Consider the following 26,451-nt stretch of genomic DNA (forward strand, 5'->3'; position numbering starts at 1 on the left):
ATCAAACTTGAATAAAATCACTGAATTGTGGAAAAAAATGGCTTTAAGGAAAGCCTGAAGATGAATGAAGTTAGCTGTAATTACATCATGGCCAACAACCTACTAAACAATGAAGTTGAGGGATATTTAGGGGTGCCCCTTACAAATTTAAAAAACATTCAGAGATTCATTGATGAAGAGATGGCAAAACACCATACCCTTGAGTTTTACCTGCTTGTTTTGCTATTATTCTGGCATGAAAATGTGCAAGGACAGAGTCACATCACCCTCAACAAGTACAGTATGTCAGACCAATGAGGCAAGCCTTTGAGAAAAAATACAAGACCTACTTACAAGTTGGGGAACTTTGTCAAGGCTGTACTGAGGACCCAAACGCACAACACACAAGGTTCTGGATGGGCGCAGACTTTATTTGAGAGAGATGGGGAGGACGGTTGAGGGTAACTGGTGGATGGAGCTGGGTAACGGTAGGGAGGACTGGAGGACCAGACGCGGTGATGTGGTGGTTGAACAGCAGGAAGGTCAGCACAAACACAGGCGTAGACGAGTCAAAACCACGGAGAGCCAGGAAGACAAACGTGGGGGTCGGTGATTCACAAACTGGCGAGTAGTGGATGACAGTCCGGGGTTTAAGAGCTGTGGTGTTGATGAGGGAATGAGCCGCAGATGAGTTGAGTTACCGGGAGGGAGTGAAGAAGCGGAATGGATGACAGGACCTGGAAGAGACAGACTAGAACCCGGTCTGGCCTAGGCCGGGAACATGACAAACTTGTTCCCTTCTTCATTCTTGGTAGAGGTGCAGGATTGAATACATTAATTCACAAATCAAAGCTCGACCACATATGTGAACAGCTGAAAACAAGTCACACAGAGAGAGAGAGAGAGAGAGAGAGAGAGAGAGAGAGAGAGAGAGAGAGAGACAGAGAGAGAGAGACAGAGAGAGAGAGACAGAGAGAGAGAGACAGAGAGAGAGAGATGCTGAAACAAACATCTATTCAGGATCTCCTACTTCATGTCCAAAGAGTTTCCAGAGACCATAAAACATTTGTATGTGTGGCAGGCCAAGAAATTGAGGTTTGTCCCCACGAACAAGCTAGTGTGTCGAGGCCTGGTGTCATCTCATTCTGTCTGGGCTTCAACATTAGTGGCCTGATGGCTTTTGATATCAAGTACAGCACAAAACGTCAGTCAAAGCCAGTTCTACCGACCTCTTCAAACAAAAACGACACAGTGGGTAAGTGTTGACTAACTCAATACTGAGTCACACACTGTGTTGGGATTATGTAAAGGAAATGTAAACATACTTATAGTGTTTTCTGTACTGTTGCTTACTCCATATATTATGTAAAGTGTTTTCCTGGTTATCCGCTATATGCCTCATTGGCCTCTAGATGGCAGTGTTTACCCAGCCAGTAGAGCATCACCTTCATTTTCCACACAACAGAAGAGGTCCCCTACCTTGACATTGGCAACACCTGAAAGGGTGGTTTGGTGTGAAGTTGAGACTTTAAGGACGACCTTCTCACAAAACTACACCAGAAAGTTCTGCAGACAAACTAGAATGGAGGTAAACAGATTAAGTAAGATAGCCGCAATAGAATCCTTTTTTCTTTTCTAAGTGTGTGCTCTGCTCCAGTACCCTAACCTGATTGGGTAACACGTTGCGTAGGCAAGGCTCTCTTTTTTAAGCTGTAAAGGCAGCTTTCCCCAGCTGTTATCGAAATCAGCTTGAGACCTCTCCGCTCCGCCGGCTCTGCCGACAGCACACCTGGGGAAGAGCATGAGTGAGGGACACGGCTGATTTGCAGAGGCCTTCGGTCCGCAAACCACCAATCAAGGAAAGAGGAAGGGCCGGGTTACCTGCCAGTCAGAGACTCCGACGGGATGGCAAGCTGCCAATCAGGGTGCTGGAGACGAGGGGGGGGGGGGGGGGCAGGAAGTCAAGGTCGTAGAGGCGCTCACAGGCTGTATCGTATGCCAGGGGAGAGACTGACAGACTGGGGAGAGAATCATGAGGACCAGGGTGTGTGTTGCACTGCCTGGTTAAACAGACCGTTAATGGTCAAAGAGTAAATACAGATAAGAGAAAATGGAAGACGTTGAAGAAGTGAGGGTGAGGGTGAGAGGCTATGAGAGGGAGGAAGAGGGAAGTGGGAATGTGAGAAAGAGAGAGGGTTTTGGAGTCTCACCAGACTAACCGCTCCTGAACTGGTCTCGTGTCCCGGGTTAGGTCATCCTCAGTGCCAGCGATCCCACTGTGATCAGGTGACTCGTCTGGACATGATTCAATCAAAAACCAAACTGCCGTCCTCTTCTAGAACTCCTCCCTCCCCGGGGCTTCTGTGACCAGACCTGCGTCACCGTCGGTAACGTAGACAGGCACGGTTACTGACCGGACGCGGACCTCTTGCCCTGTCAATCAGGGGTCCTCCCCATGACAACAGTCACCGGGACACCTTGTTTCACAAACCCTGCAGAGTGGTCGACGTAGGAAGAGGCGGGCCAATCGCAACAGTTTATCGGACGTGGGGTCGGTTTCATGCGATGACTGCACAGAGGAGCTTGAATGGACTTACCTGTCCTACATTAGGGGATAACCCACCCCACCCCTGACCCCCCAGTTCCTCAAGCCTCACCTATTGGTAGGTTTTTGTTTCAAGTATTCATCCCCCCAGACCACCAAGGGATGATGATTGTGCACACCTCCCATAATCCTTCTGAAAGCCCCCTAAACCTGCACTGTCCCCCTCCTTCCACCCTCCTCATCCTGTTCCTCTCCCAAGTCGCACGCCCACCCCCATCCTCATCTATGCTCTCGTTCGGCCACTCTCTCTCCCTCCTTCGCCCCTCGTCCCTCATCCCTTCTTTTCACGGCAGATGACATGCGATATGTGGCAAGCTGGGCAGCGGTGTGGCCCTCATGTAATAGTAAAATGCTCATCGCTCTTGCTCTTCTCCCAAGAAGAGGCCTGGTGCCTCTAATGGATTAGCTACACTCATTTGTAGTCCTTCAGACGCCTGGGTAATGTATTATAGAAAAGGGCTAGAAATAAAGAACTACAATTTCAAATGATCTGGGTGAGGCAAGACCTTGAGGCAAGTCCTTGTCCTTTGTGTAAATCATATAAAAAACTAAAAGGTACCAATTCAATTTAATGGAAGGACCTTTGACTGTCTGTGTGATATGTGCTTATCATTATGCAAACTCCATGACTTTCTTAATTTATTACAATAAATTGCAGTAGAACTTTGGCATCATAAATGCTGTTGTTCATGTGAGCAGTTTTTTAACAAAAAAAAACTACATTCTGCCTTTGGTTCTTTTACTCGCTCTCCCTCTACCTCTCTTTTTGATTCGAGTCATGGTTTCTCACTAGCTGCCGTGGTGCTCATTTAGTGTCATGTATCATTTGAGAGGGTGGGCGGGGGGGGGGGGATCTCATTCGCTGTGCGTATGATGAGAACATAATCTCATCCGTGCAGGGAGATCATGATGCATGCTAAATTTGTCCGGAGCTCAGGTGCACAGAGAGGTGACGGGCGGTAAAAACAGACAGGCCCATCGGCTATCGTTCTCCCTCTCGCTCCTCTCTCACCTTGCTCAAACGGCTCGCTGTATTACCACCGGAAATACAGCACGACGAGCGAGTGGGCCTTTTCTAGAACGCACGTAGACTTGGAGCCAAACAGCTGCACACAACGGCCCCCTGCACCTCTGCAGTGGTTAGCTTTTGCCTGAAGCAAGTTGTGAGTGTAATTGGTAAGCTATCAAACAGGACTTTAACAGTAAACTTTGACTCCTCTTCCTGTCCTTAAGGACAGTAATCATTGCTTTCCACTTACTTAAAGGGCAGAGAATTGTAACTGTGCCATAGGATGTGTGGCAAAACCTCCATGCTGACTAAATATTATTAAATATTTCAATATTATTAAGGGAATGTGAAGAGAATGGAGGATCAGACACACACAGGGTGAATTTTCTTTCCGGTGCTATACTCTTAGTTAGGGAGAAAACTGTGAAACCGCATAAGCAAAAAATACCAATTAAGTTTATTCATGAGAGAAGTTGCCCTCTGGAACTTCTTTAGATTTTCTTTGCGGATATTACTTGCGATATTATTTGCAGTGAGCAGCTCGCTCTCGGCAGGTTGCTAAATACGTAAACACATAAAACCCAATATTGCCTTGCCTGAACAACACTGGGGATGGCCCTGTTTTCTGAGTGGGCTGAGTGCTATAAACCACTCCATATTTCCCTGTGTTTTGATGAGCGGGGGGGGGGGGGGGGGGGCGGGGGGGGGATTGGGGGGGATTGGGGGGCAGTGGGGGGTGTCCAGAGCGCCCCTTCCTGGCGACCCATGGGAGACTGCAGACATCTATCATGCCGGGAGCTAAATTTAGAACGTCTGTCCTGGAAGATAGAAGTAATGACCTCCTCTTTTTAATTTGCTCCACTGTAATAAATGTGGATAATCTCTTCCTCCTTCTCCGTCCATCTATCCACGGCCCTGTCACGGTGATAGGACCGCCTCCTCACCCACACCCCCACACCCACACCCTCATCCTCCACTGTAATGGAGGGGGTATTTTCAGCTCAGTGACGAAATGTAAACGGATGAGAAGGACATTTTTCCGCCAATGGTAACTCCTCATCCTGCCACCAGCTCTGTCTCTGAGCTGAGCAATTTGACCCTCCCTGCTACCCTTACACCAGTTACCTCAGCGCACTGTAAGAGATCGAGGGCCTTGGATAATTATTCGCGTGGGCTTTAATTGGCGCCCCCTTTACCAGGCCTGCTCTGTGTTATGCTGTGTACTGCTATCTTGAGAGAGGCAGATAAAAGACTATCTGGATGGCTCACCGTCTGTGATTTATCCACCTAGTAGCTTTCGGCAACACAATCTGGCGCTAACACTCAGCTAGCCGCTAACGCCTTTCACCGCACTCCGCTGAGGCTTCTCAGATCACACACGCCGTCTCTCAGGCATTACGCCACATCCATAATTGAACGCGGGTGTGAGGTGAGGGCGCTGGAGGCCGGCCGGCCCATCCATCTCCACAAGGTCACCTGTAAGGGGGGCGGGGGCCCCTGCTAGGCCCAGGTAGGCTCAGCCTGAGCGGGGTGGACAAGAGTGAGGAACGACCTGGTGATGGATGTTGCGAGCAGGCCAGACGGCCCTGTCACACATAAATATCTCCCCCCCCCCCTTCTATCAGAGACTAGGCAAAGTGCAGTGCAGATGGGAGTCTGTGCTGCAGGGCCCCAGATGGAGGCTCCAGTCCTCAACTGGAGCAGCTGTGACTACCACTGTAAATACTGTGGAGGGGTAGGGTTAGAACAGTGAGGGCTAAGGTTAGAACAGGGAGGGGTAGGGTTAGAACAGGGAGGGCTAGGGTTAGAACAGGGAGGGCTAGGGTTAGAACAGGGAGGGCTAGGGTTGGAACAGGGAGGGGTAGGGTTAGAACAGAGAGGGGTAGGGTTAGAACAGGTAGGGCTAGGGTTGGAACAGGGAGGGGTAGGGTTAGAACAGGGAGGGCTAGGGTTAGAACAGGGAGGGCTAGGGTTAGAACAGGGAGGGCTAGGGTTGGAACAGGGAGGGGTAGGGTTAGAACAGGGAGGGGTAGGGTTAGAACAGGTAGGGGTAGGGTTAGAACAGGTAGGGCTAGGGTTGGAACAAGGAGGGGTAGGGTTAGAACAGGTAGGGCTAGGGTTGGAACAAGGAGGGGTAGGGTTAGAACAGGGAGGGGTAGGGTTACAATCTAGTCCAACAGACAAGGTTGAAACAAGAGGACATAGAACCAGCAAACCGTAACTGACAAATCAAGAGCTCCCCCAATCTCTAACACCCCCCCTTCACCCTTTTGCTGCAACCATGCTCAGCCATCGTGGCACACTTCACGTCGTCCCTGAAGCCCTCTCCGCATGTCTGTCAGTGAGACTGGACGTGCGACCCGTAAGTCTCCCTTCCCTCTCTCTCTGTCTCTCTCTCCCCCTCTCCCCCGCACTGCTCCTCCTCCCAGCCTCTCCATCCATATCTCTCTCCCTCCCCTCTACCTCGCACTTTCGCCACCTCCCCCCTCTCTCTCTCTCTCTCCAAGGTGTCACTGACAGGGCCTCTCGCCGCGCGAGGCCCTCCAAGATCCCATCAGTCAGCAACAGTCAGAGGGACAAATGCGGGCCACCCGGACATCAGATATGAACCCTTATGTAACACAAGCTAAGTGCCCATGCGACGCCTCGCGTGTTTCCTCAACCCGCAGTCACCCGATACGCTCGGGCCCCGATTGGACAAAGCTCTCCTTAGAGCTCGGACTATTGGCTTAATGGGGCGTGTGTGTTTTTTGCGGTAAGGATGGCGTGGCGAGACTGTCTGTCTGTAGCCGTGATGGATGGGTTTGGTTGTGTGTGCTGTCTGGGGTGGGGGGAGGGGGGGGGGCGGGTTGGGGTGGGGTGGGTGGGGTGTTTTGGGCAAACTGAGGTAACCCAGACAAAGCTTCGGGAACGGAGCAATCGCAATTGTATTTTATTTGCACAGCCTGTGTTAACACGCGGCGTCACAAAGGGCTTTACAAAATACGACAGATACTCGACACCCCCGGATCCAACCTGAGCTCACGTTGAAATACCCAGGGGAATCCAATCACGCCGCGAGACACGGAAAAAAAGACCGAAAAGGGAACAAACTCGGAATGAAGAATTCCGAGCGGAATATTCTCCTCCGATGAAGGTCGTAGATTCCGTGGGGGTCCATCTAGTAAACACAGTGAGGCTGAGCTCAAGGTGACCCAGGGATGAGCTGGACCCAAACCAACACCGGCTCTGACACAGACAACAATAAAAGGGAAATTGTGCGTGGATCCTTTTTGTTGTGTGAGTGTGTTTTCTGTCACGACAAGGCCAAACACACACACACAAACAAACGTGTGTGTATCCTCTTCATTGTGTCAACGTGTGTGTTTCCCATCACCACAAGGCCAAACACACACACACAAACAAACGTGTGTATCCTCTTTATGGTCTCCATGTGTGTGTGTGTGTGTCCTGTCACGGCAAGCTCCCAGTCACTCCAGTTGGCTGCTCCCAGCGGAGCGACCGCCTCCTCCCGTGACACGATGGCTCGGTCTGGCGTGGTGCGGCCGGCTCCTGTCTGGCCGTGGTTCACTCCATTACAACCCCTAAATGACTAATTCATGTCACCGGGGACAGCTGACACCGCCGTCGGTGTATCCGTTACCCCCCCCTCGTCATCGCTAACCCAAACCAACCCCTCCGCCTCCCTCTCGACCCGGCGCTCCATCCCTCCTCCTCCCCGCCACCCCTCCATTATTTATTCATCCGCTGGTGGAGTAGTGTTTAAGAGTCCCTCTACAACCTCCTGCTTTGTCTCTGTTTGGCAGGCAGTGGGGCAGGGGAGGGTGGATGGATGGATGGATCTAGGGACCAATGGATGGATGGTTAGATAGATGGATGGATGGATGGATGGATGGATAGATGGATGGACAAATGGATGTATGGATGGATGGATGGACAAATGGATGTATGGATGGACAAATGGATGGATGGATGGATAGATGGATGGATGGATGGACAAATGGATGTATGGATGGATGGATGGACAAATGGATGTATGGATGGACAAATGGATGGATGGATAGATGGATGGATGGATAGATGGATGGATGAGCATGAGGACAGTTGAATGGATGGATGGGACACAGGGATGGATGGATGACCTTTTTGGAACACCCTCTTTGGAACACACAGCCACGTCAGGACCGGAACCTCCGGAACAGTCCACCACGCCGCAGAGCTGAGGCACTCCACGCTGCAGTACCCACACAGTTTTCAAGACAGGTGGGAACAGGGGGGAACTGTTTCCTTCCTATGTGGTGGAGTCGAGGTGGCAGATATAGCCTTCTCTTCCGAGTGTGGGCCAGCACGTTGGAGATGGATGAACCCTGATCTCCACACTGCTGCAGATGGATCGCCCACGCATCCCTCTGAAGAGCTCTATATAAACCTGCGTGTGTCAGAGACAAATGACCTCTGTCACTGAATTACTGTATGTGTGGAGATGAGGGGTAGGGGGGGGGGGGAAGCCATAGAGGGAGAAGTGTAAAAGTGTGTGTTGGCATGTGTGTGTGTGGTTTAAAACATCACATTGCTCTAAGCTTAGCACATCCTTCAACTCTTCACCCCAGCTTCTTTAGTCTCTGTGAAGGACAAGCACACAGATACACAGTAAGTGGGTGGGAGGGGGGGGGCAAGATGTAGTTGAAACTGACTTTGCTCTGACTTGGCCCCCTGATGCACTATTAACTGTACTGTGTGTTTGTGTGTGTGTGTGTGTGTGAGACAAAGAGACAGCAAGTGCATGTTAGGTGTGACATTGAGGATTAGAACTGGCATTCCTCACACACGCACACACACACAGTTCCACAGTGACTGTCATAGATGACAGGTTTATCCCTCCCCATGGGACTCAGTCTCTGTAGAGAGGAGAAAAAATCGACAGGATTTGAGACAAACAGATACTCAGGGTAAAGAAAATCCTATCTACGTACGACTTTATCCAGAGGGCATGGCCCAGCTAACTCCTGCAGTCAGAGGAATCTGTGACTACTAGGTACCCTATATAGAGAACCTTCTAGAAGGACAGGAGGGGAGGATGACCTGTAAGTGTCATCAAGTGAAATTGGTAAGCTCATCGCTCGTTTGAAATACTGGCCTCCCACAACGTTTTTTGTGGGTTGTTTTGCTAGCGTAGCTAAGCGCTTGTTGCGGAAGGTGGCCATGCGTGTCTTGAGATTAAGCTCATTGGTGAGGTACCCAGTGAGGATGGAATCGACACCAAGAAGGAAAAGCTGTAACGCACAAATCCACAGTGAAGATTTAAAACGTCTCTTCCAAATCTAACGAATATTGCACTCACCATGTGCTCTGTATCTATTGTGTCTATATGTGTCAGTTGCAGCTGTAGTATTTAAAAAGCCAGACTGGTCTTTGAGGTCGAACTGGTGCGAAGCTTCTGCCTCGCCAGCGATGATGAGTCATCTAGACGTTCAAATCTCTCTTCTGCCCACATCCACTGCTTAGTACATCGTGACACCCCCAAGCGCAACCTGCCTTTAGCTTGGAATTTGTTAGGATGTGTGTGTGTGTTACTGTGTGTGTGTGGCTGTCTTCGTGACACACACTCCTGTGTATCCCTCATGCACCGAAGGAAAGGTTGAGGTGAAGGAAAGGCTGGATGGGAGTAGAGAAAGAGAGAGAGAGAGAGAGAGAGAGAGAGAGAGAGAGAGAGAGAGAGAGAGAGAGAGAGAGAGAGAGAGAGAGAGACAGAGAGAGAGAGAGAGAGAGAGAGAGAGAGAGAGAGAGAGAGAGAGAGAGAGAGACAGAGAGAGAGAGAGAGAGAGAGAGAGAGAGACAGAGAGACAGAGAGAGAGAGAGAGAGAGAGAGAGAGAGAGAGAGAGAGAGAGAGAGAGAGAGAGAGAGAGAGAGAGAGAGAGAGAGAGACAGAGACAGAGACAGAGAGATGAGTGGAGGTGTTGGCGGGGTTGGAGAGAGCGAAACAAAAAACGGGTGAGAGACCAACAGCGAGTGCCAAGGACTTGAGGACAGGCTGCTTATCACACAGGACAGGACACACACACACACACACACACACTCTGGAATACACACACACACACACTCTGGAATACATCCACACACACAAGCATACAGACACACAGGTATGCGCACACAGCCATGCACACACACACGCTGGTATACACACACACACACTGGCATACACTAACACATGCAGACACACCCTTACACACACACACACAGGCATGTAAACACACACACAGGCGATGGGGATGGGCAGCCTTGAGTAAATCAATTACAAGGTTCAATGTCAAGCAGAGGGCCGTGCGCAGGGCGCCATAACAACATCCCAGCAACAAGCTCTGATTAGCAGCCGCCATGACATCAGCCTTCTGGACAGGCAGATAGGACGGACGCCCGAGGACCAGGTGCAGGGGTCCTAAGGGGAAGAAGGGAGGCACACAGATGTCCTTGTGCAACTGGCCTCTTAGCCAGTCCCTTGAGAGGGTCTCTCTCCTTCTGGCTGAACATGGGAGACAAGCTGCTGCTCCTAAAGTCCCTTTGAGCTGATCTGGTCTATCTATTTATCTATCCGGCTATCTATTTATGTCTGTCCATCTGTCTATCTAGCTACATCGCTCTCTTTCTCTCTCTAGAATAACAAAATTGTCTGAAAACACGAGCCACGGTGAAATAGGACTGACAAGCCAACATCCAAGCTGTCCAGTCACTTCAGGACGCTCTCCCCGACGTTCTCCTGAGACGTTCTGTGGACCTGGGCCTCCGGTTAACGGTCCCGGTTAACGGTCCCGGTTAACGGTCCTGGCTGACCCCGTCCAGTCAGCTTATCTGGAGTCTGCAGGGCGCTGCTCTTTGTTTGCCAACCCACACATCCACCCACCCAGTGTACACACACACACACTCAAACACGTAAATACACAGTAGAGAGAAAGAGAGAGAGAACAGTGAGTTTCTTTATCCCTTTTGTTTTAAAACAAATCCTTCTGTTTGAATAAAAGACATTCTGACGTTTTATTTGTTTTGTGAACGTGTCTGGGTGTCAGATTAGGCAGCTAATGGTGTGACCGTAACGTTAGAAGACACACTGACAGACTGATTGTGAGAGGATCGGTTGACCTGTATAATGTTATGCAGGATAGAAGTTTCACTGTATTAGATCACTGTCTCTCTCTCTCTCTCTCTCTCTCTCTCTCTCTCTCTCTCTCTCTCTCTCTCTCTCTCTCTCTCTCTCTCTCTGTCTCCCCTCTCTCTCTCTATGTGCCAACAACTGCCACATCAGACTGGCAGGCAGGACACAGCTGTGAAGTAGTACTTCTGCAAACACTTCACCTATCCACTCACTCTTAACAGAAACACTGGATGGCTTGCACACACTTGATGGCCCTTGGGCACACACACACACAGCCACACACACACACAGCCACACACACACAGCCACACACACAGCCACACACACAGCCACACACACAGCCACACACACACACAGCCACACACACACACAGCCACACGCACACACACAGCCACACACACAGCCACACACACAGCCACACACACACACACACAGCCACACACACACAGCCACACACACACACACACACACAGCCACACACACAACCCTCAGTCGTCACAACAGGACAACGCCAAGTAATGACACCGTCATACCCTGTGAGCACACAACTGAGTGTGTGCATGTGTGTGTGTGCCCGTGTGTGTGTATGTGGCTGTGTGTGTGTGAGTGTGTGTGTGCGTGTGTGTGTGTGCCCGTGTGTGTGTGTGTGTGTTATCCCCACCACTGCACAGACCGTTTGTTACTATTGTTTCACTCCTCGTGTGTTTTTCTAGCAGAACACAAACACATACACCCCCCATGCAAACACGTATACAAAACACAAACACCCCTTTCCACCCACTCACAGACATCTCGTTACCCATTATCCCACTGCACCGCACAGGCAAAACACACATACGCGAAACCCTTCTCACTGATCTCTGTGACCACGATCTGCATGGTGACTGTTTACACGAAGGCAAATACCGCACACATGCACACTAATACACGTACACAAACACAATCCCCCCCACCCACACACACACACACACACACACACATACAAAGCAGGACGTGTGTGCCCCTGGGGAACAGATGTCTTTCACTAACAGTATCATGTTTTCCCCTCATAGTACAAATAGAGAATACACTTTGTTCCGTGGCTGCAGTAACACGGGCACACAGATCAAGACTGGGAGGTGGAGGGAGGGAGGGAGGGAGGGAGGGAGGGAGGGAGGGAGGGAGGGAGGGAGGGAGGGAGGGAGGGAGGGAGGGAGGGAGGGAGGGAGGGAGGGAGGGAGGGAGGGAAGGAGGGAGGGAGGGAGGGAGGGAGGGAGGGAGGGAGGGAGGGAGGGAGGGAGGGAGGGAGGGAGGGAGGGAGGGAGGGAGGGAGGGAGGGAGGGAGGGAGGGAGGGAGGGAGGGAGGGAGGGAGGGAGGGAGGGAGGGAGGGAGGGAGGGAGGGAGGGAGGGAAAGTTTGCAAATGGCAGAAAATGATTTCGCCCAATTCTCACTTTCTCCTTCTTGATCCGATTCCAGTTCTAAGATGTATGATCATGTTTACATTTCCACGACAAGGCATTGTTTTCAGTGCAAATAAACTGCTTCACTTGTATACATTGGTAAACTGCCAAAGCGTGAATGTAGCTGAGTAAAAAGTTTGTTTCCCCTTCCCCTTTGGGATGAGAAATCTGAAAGCGGTTTAGGGACATTAAACAGGCTCTGCTGGCCAATGTAATTACAGCTGCTGATTTGCAACAAACAAGGGAGGTTGTAAATTCACGCTACAATAATTTAAGCATGATGGGAAATTGAAATGACTGCTTCCCTGGGCAGTAAATTGTGGCTTTGGCTCTGACGTCTGACAAATGGCGTTCTTTTGCCACAGTCCCTAAATCCAACCATGTGTTGTTCTGGCCATTGCTTGTTGAGACTCTGGACCAAGCTTTACTAATTACATTTCACAGAACTCTAAACACTATTAACTTATGACACACATCATTATTTAGATTAATCTTCAGGCAAGTGAACCTAACAATAATTTCATATAGGCCATGGCTTTATGGTCACTTACAGTATTGTATTTGCAATCATATAGGCATACTTTATTCCACTCTATAATATAACTTTTGGCTTCCAGTTAGTTGATTAAGTCAGCTGTTATTGGATCCATTCAGCTTTACTCACTGTTCCTTTATGATAAGATACGATTTATATGTTCGAGTTGATATATGTAAACAAAGGTAAATGTTTTGCCTGTTGGCAACCCCACGCAGGGTCATTGGTTTGTTTCTGCAGGAGAAACTACTGGCTGTGATGCTGTGCCAGCCCAGTGGCAGGGTGAATTTCTCAAATAAAATGTAATTAGCCAGGTCCAGTGTCTTGTCAGTCCGCCACAGTTCCGGTAATCTGTAGGTGAGGTATCCTACTAAACTCGATTTGCACTAAAGTGGGTTCTCTCAATCATGCCAAGACGCACGCGTGGCAGCTAGAAAGAAAAAGTGTGTGGTTGTCTGTCAGTCAATGTGTCTGTCAGTGTCCTAGTTGCGTCGACCACACGCGCGCTATAGGAGGTATCTCCATCTTTCCCCTTCTAGACTGGCGTCAAAAGCGCATTCGTGAGAGAGCGAATGAGGTGTGTGCGCGCCCCAAACCGCAGGCTTTCCCGCTACTGTCCATACAGTTGGCCAGCTGCACCCCTACGATGTGAAGAAGGTCGCGAGACTCCCTCTTTAAACGGGGAGACACAAACAGACGTCAGAACTATGGGGAATAAATTGTGTTTTTGAGGTTATTCCAACCCCGGCCGACTGACTGCTCCAACCTCTATGCGAAACGAAATGTCGACTTGCACTTTTAATGCAAAATACTATTTTGGAAAAACGGTCCGGATGATTTGTTGTAGAAATATCTCACGATTTGTCTTTACTGTTTGGGAACATTTTTATTTGGTGACGGTTGTGTGTTTGTGTATGTTTCCGCCTGTCAAATCGGATGAAAACTGCCCAGCATCCTGCGTCTGTGCCAGTGACTCTGGGACCGTAACCTGCCATGATGGAGACGAAACGGCGATCCCAGGCGACATACCTGAATGGACAACCACTCTTATCCTCAGAGGGAACAACATCTCAACTTTACCGGGGAGCGCGTTCTCATCAAACGGGACAGAGCTGGACTTGATGACGCTCTCGCTGTCCTACAATGGCATCCAGGCCATAGAGGCTTACGCTTTTTTGGGGCTCTCCCGGTTGCATCTGCTCGATCTTAGTCACAACAGGTTGGCGTATTTGTCTGATCTGGCTTTTTACGGTTTGCTCGAGCTGCGCTCCTTGTACTTAAACAACTCCCTGACGTCTTCAGGCGCGGCGCAGCTCTCAAATGCACTCGGTGTGGAAAGTTTGCGCAGCCTTCACAGACTTGAGGTAGCGGGCAACCGATTGAAGACAATACCTATTGCGAATTTGGCCGCGTTTAACCTCCATGCTTTAGTGCTGAGCAATAACTCATTTGAGAACATCGGGAGAGAGAATGTCTCAAGTTTGTACCAGTACACGCGGGTGCGTATATATCTGTCCTTGAATCCATTTAGGTGCAACTGTGGATTGGAGGCGTTCTACTACTGGTTGAAGAATTCTTCTCAGTGCCAGGACGCGGCACATCTTCTTTGCTTCGAACCCGAGACCAGGCGGGGGTTGCCATTGGAGAGACTCCGCGCCGAGGACGTTGATTGTCTAAATGAGAACCTTGAAGCAGTATCCTACGTTTTCCTCGGTATAGTGTTAGCGCTGATCGGGCTGGTATTTCTAATGGTGCTGTACCTGAACCGGGCGGGTATCAAACGGTGGCTCAATAACATCCGGGATGCTTGTAGGGACCAGATGGAGGTCTATCATTACCGGTACGAACAGGACTCCGATCCCCGGTTGGCCAACGTGTCCGTTTAGTGTTAATTTCAGCCATGTTGAGGAACAACTGGTTTACAGTTTAAGAACAATGAGCTTGAGTTGGAAACGCTCCCTTCGCCTTTTGGCAATAATGACGAATGAGAGACTGTTAAAATACCCGAGATGACAAAAAAAAACCACCTATAGTATAGGCACAAAACTATAAATATTTCCTGATAAAATGGCATGGATATGATGAAGCCTATTAAGTTGTTTTAACAGAAACGGTACCAGAAATGTCTTGGTTTAGCATTGATTTATTGTCATTCTATATTAAATAGTCTACCACAATACGTTTAGAAGTAGATAGAAGCCCTTATTACTGGAGACGAGAATGGCATAAAGCACGTTTCCAAATATTGTATGCATGATTCAGTGTTTTTTAAGAAAGAGGCTTGCTCAAAGGCATGCTGGTCACGAGAGAGTTTGTAATATGCGTGGAGTGCCATGCCCATAAGGGATACCATGACAGACAGTGTCATATTTTAATCATGAGGTCCTTAACGCGACAAATAGCTTGTCACAAATCTTGTAGTTTTTCTAGTGGCAAAAGAACACCGGATTGTGTTCACCTATATTAAATGTATCTGTGAATTTAAATAGAACCGGTGCTGTGATCCCAGAGGCCCGTCGGATGCATTCACGTGGGAATACTTATCCTATACTGAAAATAATCCTTCAATCCTTTTTGTTGGGGAAATGACTAATACAAACAAAATAAAGTTATTTACAAAATATGATGTATGTTGTCGTATTTAGGCCGTCTTCGAACTATACACCAGAAAACTTTGCTGGCACCTTCTGTAGAACTATATCAATGCCTTTGAGACATTCAGACATTGAATGGTAGGTACTGACTGCTGTTTCTACGTCCCTGTAGGGATAAAGAGGGGTAAAAGGGTCTTATCAGTTCCTCCACACCGAATCACGAGCTGCTCAAGCGCTTGGAGGGAGATCACGTCTACTCCGGGATAGAAAGAATGCTGGTGCCCCGGTGGGAGGCGAGGGGGTATTGGGGATTTGATTACGGCGGTAATCTCATCAACACTGTGACAAATAATACCGGGAGGACGGTGATTGACCTATTACACCAGCCGCACATGTGGTGCTTGCGCACTTCACGCCTGTCTTAATTAAAGCGCCCAAAACCACCGGTGTGTTGTTTTTTTGGCAGCCAAGGTCAAACTGACGTGTGAAGGAATGACGTTGGGAGGCCTGATTCGTCCTGGAAAGTTGTTGACAGGAGTGTGTGTACTGACATGCACAAACACGACTGAAGGTACGCTACGCTACACATTACGCGAGTCTTATTTCCGTTGAGTGGAATCAGCACCATGGACAGCATCGCCAATTTCCCCTGATCTTTGTGTACCCATCCACCGTTGCTTTTACTGGACAAGAAAGTGAACAAGTCTAAATGGTCACACACATACTAACACACGCCCACACACGAGCCCTCCAAATCACTGTAACATTTGTGGTGTGAGGAACAATGTGGCCGTCAAATCGTGAACTGGGGTGAAACAAGTTTGGCAGACATCTTTTGCTCTTTCTCTTTCTGTCTTTCCCTCTTTGACTGCATCTCCTTCTGCTCTATATTTCTCTAACTAACTCTAATCAACTATTGATTTAAATCTGTTTTGTATCTATCCATCTATTTATCTATCTATAGATAGATAGATAGATAGATAGATAGATCGCTCTCTCTCTCTTTCTCTCTCTCTCTCTCTCTCTCTCTCTCTCTCTCTCTCTCTCTCTCTCTCTCTCTCTCTCTCTCTCTCTCTCTCTCTCTCTCTCTCTCTCTCTCTCTCTCTCTCTCTATCCCTATATCGTCCCCCGACCGGAATGACCGTATTGAATTCACACCTCTAATCAATTAATTAAGTAATTCCGTCGATTAGGAAACCGAGACGATCGCCGAGAAGGATCCGAGTGTGACATCTGGAGTTGATCTACAGTCGCTTAGCAAGGTCTAACCCGAGTTGAATAATTAACCAATCGGGGATTACGTTCAGTCTGACCACAGGCACCCAGACTAGTCTCACATTCTGAATGATGCTTCTTTAACATCGAAGACTAATTGCTCTGTGCCCACGCGCTGCCCTGATTCTTCTGAACCAGCGTTTTAGGTTTGAGTGTCATTGAGCTTGCCGTTATAACCTTTATTTTGACCCATATGTAGAGCTGCCATCTTGTGTTGAATAATTAACATCCAGCTCTTTTGACAGGGCCTCGGTGATTTTTATGGATATAAACGGCTTCTCTGCCTGAGTTAGCGTTTGCGGTATAGGCCCTACGTCGTTCTGGATGACCACCTGTGTTTTTTTCAAGGGACCACTAATTCTCCACAAAACATAACGTATTCAAGAAAATTAGTGATGTAAGAAAGTAAAACATTAACATAAAAACAAAGGATAATACGAATTGTGAAGAAATATATATAAATAGAAATAAAACCTTTACAGGACTGACGGACTGAAAGGCTTCATCTTTATCGTTGCTTCAGTATGAGTGTTTCAGGAACGGGCTTGGCATAACGATGATGTAAGACCTGAAAGATGACGCTATTGTTGGGGACAATGTGCAGGTGACATACTCGTAGACAGTCAGGTTGTATGAAGTGCATCCTTCAGTGGTTATCAGGAGGGCTGTCGTGTCATGGGGCTGGCTATACAATGTGGCTGCTAGACTGCATAGATAGGTTTTTGACATGCTCATGTGTTCTATGAACACGTCTTTGGGTAATGGGTTACATTCATGGGCTTCCACAACTTGAGTTGACGTGAAAAGGATGAGAAATGATCACGGGGCACAGCGGGAGGGAGTTGGACACATTGATTCACAAGCACGCGCACACACACACACACGGATGAGAGATTGATGGGGGACTTGACTCTGGATTCCTCTGATGAATGACTTTGGTTTTGGGTTGCTCCACAAAATATGTGTGCCGTGGTGTGTATCGAGGGGGGGGCAGGGGGAGAGGGGCGCTTGCGACTGTGAGATGGAAAACTCTAGAATCTCGAGATGGCAAAGAATGAAAAGAACACTCGGAGAATGGGAGAACAGCGTTCGGTGGGAGGCAGTGGAAGGTGACGAGCGCGATCACGTCTGAATGTGCTGACGTGGGCTGTCCTCTCTGTCATCACTGTGGACACAGTGTAGACACTATGCCAGTCGGAATCAGCCCCAAAGACAAGGAAAGATGTGCTTAGCATCCCACTGTGTGTGTGTGCGGCTGTAAAGGAGAGAGTAAGAGAGACAGCGAGAAAGAGAGAGAGAGAATCAGGTCATCGCTTTGACCAATGGGCCGGAAAACATCAAAATCATTTTGGTATAAGTGTGTCATTAAATGTCCATTTGTGTGTGTGTGTGTGTGTGTGTATGTGTGTGAGTGCATCCTTGTGTGAGCGTGTGTTAGTTGAGGAGTCGACCTATTCCCTGTGGAACCATCCTTTATTTTTCAGACCCTCCATGAGCACTGCAGTTCACCACGGGCCTCACCTCACCTCGAGGAGTCAACATTTACATTCAATCATTTAGCAGAGGCTCTTGGGTCTGGTGATCCTCGTGATCCTGCCTCCGAGCGTTTCATTCGCGTTCCCTGCGCCCGTCGCTCGCTGTTTCTTAGTTCCACTCTCTCTCCTCCTCTGTCCGTGTCAACGCTCATTTCCAGCCATTTCCAACTCCTTCTGTTCCCTCGTTCACCCCCTCGTTCCCCCCCATCGCCCACCCCAACGCACACACACGCACGCCGCACCCTCTCTTTCTCTCTCTCTCCCCCCCCCGTCACCGTCCCCGTCCAGGTAAAGGACTTTTATCCAGTTGAGTGACTTTCTAAGGGCACAGTGATAGGGTTTGTGCTGACTCGGGCAGAATAGGGTGAAAGGACGAGAGATTATAAAAGAAAAGCGGGAAGACGCTGAATAGAATCGTTCCAATCAACCCCCCCCCACCCCTGCTCGGACCTCACGCAGACCCCCCCTCATGATTGGTCGACTCCTTGGCTACCTCTATGTGGTTACCTGTGTTCTCTCCCTCTTTCTCTGCCTCGTACATTTATTTCTTCCCTTTCGCTCTTCATCTTTTCCTCCCTTCCCGGAACGGGGATAGTGTCCCTTGTTCCCCGGAGAGCCTTTCGCTCACGCTGCTCTCCTTAAGCTCTCACAGCAAGACACTATGTTGACTTCCCTTTGTTGTGTTCCAACAGGAAGCTCTCTGATTGGGCCCTTCTCCCCTCAAGGTGTTTATACCCTGATATTGCTTTATGACTCTCCAGGACAGTGTAGTGACTGAGTGTTTATTAATGTTTATCAAACCAGGTAAAAGGGGAAGATAAGGACTTGCTTCGCTGGAGCTGACGGAGCGAGTGGCCCTGCCCCGTGTTACCTTTTATCTGTCCCTGTCTCTCTCCCTGTCTTTCTCCCTCTCTCTCCCTGTCTCTCTCCCTGTCTCTCTCCCTCTCTCTCCCTGTCTCTCTCTCTGTCTCTCTCTCTCCCTGGCTCTCTACCTGTTTCTCTCTCCCTGTCTCTCTCTCCCTGGCTCTCTCCCTGTCTCTCTCTCTCCCTGGCTCTCTCCCTGTCTCTCTCTCTCCCTGGCTCTCTCCCTGTCTCTCTCTCTCTCTCTCTCTCTCTCTCTCTCTCTCTCTCTCTCTCTCTCTCTCTCTCTCTCTCTCTCTCTCTATGTGTGTCTCTCTCACTGTCTCTCTCTCTGTCCCTCACAGCAGTTCTTAGAGGTTAATGAGAGGGTTATGATACTACTGGAGGTTCACTCTTGAAGGTGAGGGGCTCAAAGGGTGAGAGGGCCGAGCATGGGCGGCGGGGGGGGGGATGGGGGGGTGCACACGTACGCACACGTAATTAGGCCACTCTGTAGACTTTGCTCTGGTTCTATCAGCCTATGTAGTCCCCATTGGAAAGACTCCAAGACAAACACGCTCCGACAACACAAGCCTTATAGCTCTTATTGACGCAACAACCCAGGTCACACCGGGGTTATTAAAGAACGAGATGAGATTAATTAGCTCTGAGTTGCAACACTAAGGAGTTGGTTTGTTTACAAGCAAGGTCATTACCCAGCATTCTCGGGGGGATGACATCACTAATTGGCTCATTAGAAGGAGTCCAGGGATTCACACAAAGCGAATGATCCCTTTGTGTGGGGGGTAATTCTGTCCCGTATATAGTATGTTGTTATTGTCTGTGTGTGTGTGTGTAAGTGTGTGTGTATTTGTTGTGTGTGTTTGTGGGGTTGTTTTGGGTGGAGTGTGAGGAGTGTGGGTGTATGGTGCGTGTATGTGTATGTGCGTTTACATAGCAGTGGAAGCATGTGTGTTTCGGACCCCCTGAGAACATGACCTTACTGACCCGCCAGCAAGCCACTGGGGCCAGATGTTGGATCGGAGGTCCTAACCGGGACCAGAGGTCTCCACCGTGGAGCTTCCCGCGCCCCCACGCAGCTCAGCAGCAGAGCCATCGGGTCGATCGGCCCTCCGCTCTGAAAGGCCTCCGCAGTGTTAACAGGCTCAAGGAGACTGAGGTACACGTGTTAATAATCAGTCCAGCGTGAGGACCGGGAAGTCAATACTGCTCGGGAGGGAAGATGAAGCCGAAATAAAAAGGATTTGAGTGAGCAGGGCTCACTTCCAGGGGACTTTCATGTAAAGCCTCTCTCCTCTCTTTCTTTGTTTCTCGGCGCATCTGTGCTCGTTCGGCGCCGTCTCTCTCTCTCTCTTCCTCTGTCGCTCCCTCTCTCGCTCCTCGTGTCCCAACGCCGCACCATCCTCTCACTGCACCTCCATCTTGAAGATGTTGCCTTCCTAGCACCAATCACCTGCAAGGCGTACCTGTTTCATTCACGCCTGCAGGAAGACCTTCTCCAGACACACCGCCAACATAAACACACAGCATGTGCAGCGTATCGGTAGCTTTCTGTCTATGACTGTCTGTATTTCTTTATTTCTGTGCATTAGTCTGTGTTCATGTCAGTCTGGCTCACCTGCTTGCAGTGTCATTTCAGTATGTAAACATGTCCCTATGTCCTAGTACCTTAAAGTGATAGCCCTGTCTACACCCCCTCCTTGGGTTTGTCTTTGATCTGGAGTGGTTGGAGGGGTGAAAGCATGTTCTTCTGTACACAGCTGGTCCTCGCTAGGTCAGATCTGTCACCTCCCTCTGAAGGGGGAAATGAAGGACACCTTTTCAGTGAACCCAAATGATGTTGCACAAGGACACCTCCATTTTGCTCTCTGTGGTCCTGAATCTGTGAATACTTGAGTCTTGGCCTGGTCTGATGCATGATATCACAGTAACCTATGATTTTTTGTAATTACGAATTATGCTATCTGTTGGTTATTATGCTAATGTGTAGGTTAGAATGTTTTGATTACTCCCTAATTAGTCTATACTTGTATATTCTCTATGGGTTGCTTGAGATCATAGGAAGTCTGCATGACTAACAAGGAAATGCAAGTGTTTGTGACTTAATGATGACATCTCTGGAGATTTACATGAACAGTATTAATTCCAGGTGAAACAAGCAGAGAATCGCTAGTCTTCTCAGTTTATTAACTCCTCAATTCTGAACTCCAACCACATCAACTATAGCAGGTGAGCTTTTCTGTGTCATTTTGTTTAAGCATGAAATTGATGTGGACTTGAAGATAATCTATTAAACGTTGTTTGATTTCTGCTCAGGCAGAGAGTTTTTCAGTGACTGGACATTGACCATGACATTTCAGAAAAGGACATCTGGGAATGACTCTGTTCTGATCCATCCGCCGGGCTTCTACATAGTTGCCTTTACGTCATTGAGTTTCATCAACGTCTATTTGGTTTTTCTCGCGTTTGTTTACATCGTAACGGTTATATTCAATGTGTTGGTGATCTACATAATTGTGTCGGATTGCCGTTTACACACCCCAAAGTTTGTAGCGGTGGTTAATTTGGCAGTTATTGATGTAGTCCTGAGCTCATGTATCATTCCGAGTATGATAAAGTTGTTTCTCTCAAAAGATAATTTTATTCCATTTAATTTATGCTTTGTGCAAATGTTCATATATTATTGTTTCGTCAGCCTCGAATCATTCGCTCTAGCTGTTCTCGCTTATGACCGACTGATAGCTATATGCTTCCCGTTGCGCCAGCACTCTATCAACAACACGAGGAGTATGTTTGTAATTTTAGCGATAATTTGGTCTGCCTGTGTGGGTGTAACTATATTCACCACGTCAATAATGACCAGACTTTCGTTTTGTGGCTCCGTTCAAGTATTTAGTTATTTCTGTGACTATGCGCCCGTATTTAGACTGGCATGTAATGACAATAGGCTGCAATGGGCTTGCGCTTCGATCCTGAGTTTGGTCAACCTTACCGGTCCATTAAGTTTTATCATTTTAAGCTACGCGTGTATCCTGCTCGTAGTTTTCAGAATGAAAACTGTTGCGCGACGGCTGAAAGCGCTGGCCACGTGCACTGAACATTTAATCCTCGTAGCAATATTTTACATTCCTATTATGTCAATATTTTTTATCGGGCTCTTTTCCTCTGGCATCGACCCCGACCTGCGCGTCTTGAGTCTGTCGTTATCTACGTGCATCCCGCCTTGTCTAAACCCAATCATTTACTCCCTAAAAACAAAAGAAATCAAGACCAGAGTCCTAGCGCTGATCCACAGAGTGAAAATTACACCGTGACGTCCATGCCGCTCGCGTGGACCCAACACAATTGAAAAATATATTTGACAGACTCGTTTATCAGAATCACTTAGGCTACACGATGAAAGTATGAATCGTTCTGTACTGTAAATTTGCTGAGACCTTGACCAGATACTTTCCCTTTGTTAGTGTTTTTCCCTTTTGTGGTCTTATCTACTGTGTCAACATTGGCAGCGTGTTTTACTCCTCATCATCCCATCACATGTCTCTCTTATCAGTGCAATGTATAAACTTCTACATCAGACAACAAAACATCAGGAGAATTAAATGCACAGATGGAGATTCTGGTATAAAGGAAATACCGATGCAGCACGTGCTTGTGTCTGACACTCCCCAGCTCGCTCCCTCTCGCTGCAGTCTGCACTCTCTCCCTGTCTCTCTCTCCCACTCTCTCACTCTCTCCAATTACCTTGTATGCTGACTAAATGCAACATGTTCAATTAAACAATTAAAGAACTAATGAACTTAAGAGTGTGTTTATATAAGACCTATTAATGAAACAGACATTGTGCAATTGTCATAACTAATAACCCTGTATGTATGCTGCAGGGGGACAAACAAAATGTTGTAATGTAACATAACAACAACTTTAAATCTGGGGTTGGAAATGTTTTTATACTGTAAAAGATGCGCCTCATAAAGCTTTAAATGATAACATGTTAATCATAGGCCAACTTTATGTATTTCTTTATGGATGCCATAATAAAAAGAAAAAAAAAAAACATCTATACAAAGTTGAATGAAGATAAGGTTTGTTCTGACTATAAAAGACACAAAATAACCAGTGTGAGAACTAAAGATCAATGATCTTACTGACTGCAGAATGAAGACCTTGGCATATTTGCTGTCTATAGTTGCGTGTTGCTATGCTACACCACAAGGTAAATTGTATTTTATTTTTCCACATATACTTTTTTGTTTCTCATATTGTGTAAATCAGATGAATAATCCACAAAAACTCTTTGCTTTTACAATTGAAAAATTAAATGTTTGGGCATTTTGGATGATTGGATGTTCACAACTTCAGACAAAGTATTTGCTGTAAATTTCACAAAGGGCATACACCTACACCCTTCCAGGTACTCTGTACAGTCATGATACATACATTACAGTAATTGGAAGGACCTAATCATCTTTAATAATCATTCTCTCAGCCTTGTTGTAGTCTGAGTCGAGGATTTGTGTGTTTATGTTGACAGATTTGAGTGGACGAGTGTTCACCTTCCCTAAGCAGACAGCTAACTCATTCACCAGACTCTACCCCCAGCTGGAGAAGATCTTCTTCAGTTCCTCTGTTTGCCTCCGATTCTTCACTGATGTCCTCACCAATGACTGCCTCTTCTCCTTGAACACCCCTGGCAATGACAACAGTTTCACAATATTTCTGCACAATGATAAAATAGAATTTTGGGTTGGAGTACAATATTTGTTCTTTAACAGGATGGCAGCTGAGCTGAATGAGTGGAACTCTCTCTGTGCTACTTGGGACTCAGGAACAGGTTTGGTGCAGGTTTGGCTCAATGGTAGACCCAGTGTCAGAAAGTCTCTCCATGCAGGTGGCTCCATCTCTGGAACCCCTTTCATTGTCCTCGGCCAGGACCAAGACACCCATGGTGGGGGTTTTGATGCCCAGCAATCGTTCACTGGCCAGCTGACAGACGTGCACATGTGGGACTATGTTCTCTCCCCGTGTGAGGTCCAGACCTATGCGCAGGCAGGGGCTTTCAGACCAGGGAACGTGCTGGACTGGGGGTCGTTGGAGTACACCAGACATGGGTATGTGGTCTTGGAGAGGCTCCAGACTCTCGACACATGCAGAATGGGGTCGCTGAGCAACAAGGCGTCGCCGGAGGGCAGCGTCAGCATTCGAGAGCTGACTGTAAATACCCATGATGTTCTGGAACATTCTCAAGACAATTTCATCCCAGAACAGTCTGGGTTTGAAAATGACATTAATATACCATCTGCTGATGATACCAATCCTAAAATCTCTGAAGATATGAAAATGAGTTTAAAAGGTTTTTGATATGAATATTTTATATATTAACTCAAATTAAATCACACAATAAATTTACAAATAGCATTTCGATAGCTTGAAAGTCACCATATTTTGTTTTTTAAATACTAGTTATCATTGCTGCTACTTTAATTTGTATTTGATTTTGTGATTATTAGGATTAATATAGACCATTGTGATTGTTGTTTTGTCCTTGATTGTTGTTTTGTCCTTGTTTTCATGTGCTTAAAACAAACCATCAATTGCATCTTCCATTATATTTGTTTTGTCACTGACTGTGAAGCATTTACCGCTCCGAAATGTGACCTAATGAGAAAATCAATAAATGATCTTGAATTTATAAAATCATTTTTGCGTTGGAGCCTTGACCCAGCTGTCCGACAACATGACAAGTGAGTCAAAGCGTTTGAGGAGTTCTGCGAGGGTGGGCAGCAGCACATCCAAACGTCAGTCTAAAACTGCATCCTCAGCATGTTTTATGTTTCATGCTATATCCTCTTGGGCTTTAGGAAAGGTGCTGACGGTTTCTGACAGGGTGTGACACGAGCGTGCTACCTTTGACAGCACGCGAGTCACTTGTTCAAACTGTATAGTGCTCCTTCCACCTGCAGTCCCATATTCCGTTGGATTACATGGGCTTCTATCCCTGTACAACACTGCCCTCAAGTGCATCATAGCTGAATTTCCTATCAATGGTTTGTCTATTAAACTTTCCGCTAATCTACTGAGCTTCGTTCTCAATAACATTGAACCACTGCGTGGTTGAAATATATGTGGTTGAAATATACTTGGGAGGTTGTAACTGCAGGCCAGTCGAAACAAAGACCCGTGGTAACAGATGTTACTCTGGAGGATCTCCCGTGACCTGTAGAAACAGAGTCTGGTCAGAAAGGCCTGGATGGTCCCCTCTGAAAGGCCTCCGCATTGTTAACAGGCTCAAGGAGACTGAGGTACACGTGTTAATCAGGCCAGCACGAGGAGCAGGAAGTCAATACTGCTCAGGAGGCAAGATAAGGCTGACATATAAAGGATTCGACAGCAGGGCTCACTTCCAGAAGACTTTCATGTAAAGCCTCTCCCCTCTCTGTTTTCCTTGTCCTCTGTGCTCGTTTGGCGCCGTCTCTCTCTTCCTCTGTCGCTCTCGCTCCTCGTGTCCCAATGCCGCACCATCCTCTCACTGCACCTCCATCTTGAAGATGTTGCCTTCCTAGCACCCATCACCTGCAAGGCGTACCTGTTTCATTCACGCCTGCAGGAAGACCTTCTCCAGACACACCGCCAACATAAACACACAGCATGTGCAGCGTATCGGTAGCTTTCTGTCTATGACTGCCTGTATTTCATTCTTTTTGTGCATTAGTCTGTGTTCATGTCAGTCTGGCTCACCTGCTTGCAGTGTCATTTCAGTATGTAAACATGTCCCTATGTCCTAGTACCTTAAAGTGATAGCCCTGTCTACACCCCCTCCTTGGGTTTGTCTTTGATCTGGAGTGGTTGGAGGGGTGAAAGCATGTTCTTCTGTACACAGCTGGTCCTCGCTAGGTCAGATCTGTCACCTCCCTCTGAAGGGGGAAATGAAGGACACCTTTTCAGTGAACCCAAATGATGTTGCACAAGGACACCTCCATTTTGCTCTCTGTGGTCCTGAATCTGTGAATACTTGAGTCTTGGCCTGGTCTGATGCATGATATCACAGTAACCTATGATTTTTTGTAATTACGAATTATGCTATCTGTTGGTTATTATGCTAATGTGTAGGTTAGAATGTTTTGATTACTCCCTAATTAGTCTATACCGTGTATATTCTCTATGGGTTGCTTGAGATCATAGGAAGTCTGCATGACTAACAAGGAAATGCAAGTGTTTGTGACTTAATGATGACATCTCTGGAGATTTACATGAAGAGTATTAATTCCAGGTGAAACAAGCAGAGAATCGCTAGTCTTCTCAGTTTATTAACTCCTCAATTCTGAACTCCAACCACATCAACTATAGCAGGTGAGCTTTTCTGTGTCATTTTGTTTAAGCATGAAATTGATGTGGACTTGAAGATAATCTATTAAACGTTGTTTGATTTCTGCTCAGGCTGGGAGTTTTTCAGTGACTGGACTTTGACC

The 26,451-nt window shown here is 47.6% G+C and overlaps 2 protein-coding genes across 2 annotated transcripts; both read left to right on the forward strand.

Annotated features, from left to right (window-relative positions):
* Nucleotides 1-13,408: 13,408 nt before the first annotated feature.
* Nucleotides 13,409-15,340, forward strand: tpbgl (trophoblast glycoprotein like). Its single transcript, XM_084684106.1, has one exon. It carries the CDS (start codon nt 13,488-13,490, stop codon nt 14,601-14,603), a length of 1,116 nt encoding a protein of 371 aa, XP_084540232.1. The 5' UTR covers nt 13,409-13,487; the 3' UTR covers nt 14,604-15,340.
* Nucleotides 15,341-21,330: 5,990 nt separating this feature from the next.
* Nucleotides 21,331-22,296, forward strand: LOC146246205 (olfactory receptor 1M1-like). Its single transcript, XM_084684018.1, has one exon. The coding sequence runs from the start codon at nt 21,331-21,333 to the stop codon at nt 22,294-22,296; it is 966 nt and encodes a 321-aa protein (XP_084540144.1).
* The last annotated feature ends 4,155 nt before the right edge of the window (nt 22,297-26,451 follow it).

This window comes from Hypomesus nipponensis, chromosome 20, assembly GCF_054491055.1.
Source record: "Hypomesus nipponensis isolate SF chromosome 20, ASM5449105v1, whole genome shotgun sequence".
NCBI lineage: Eukaryota > Metazoa > Chordata > Actinopteri > Osmeriformes > Osmeridae > Hypomesus > Hypomesus nipponensis.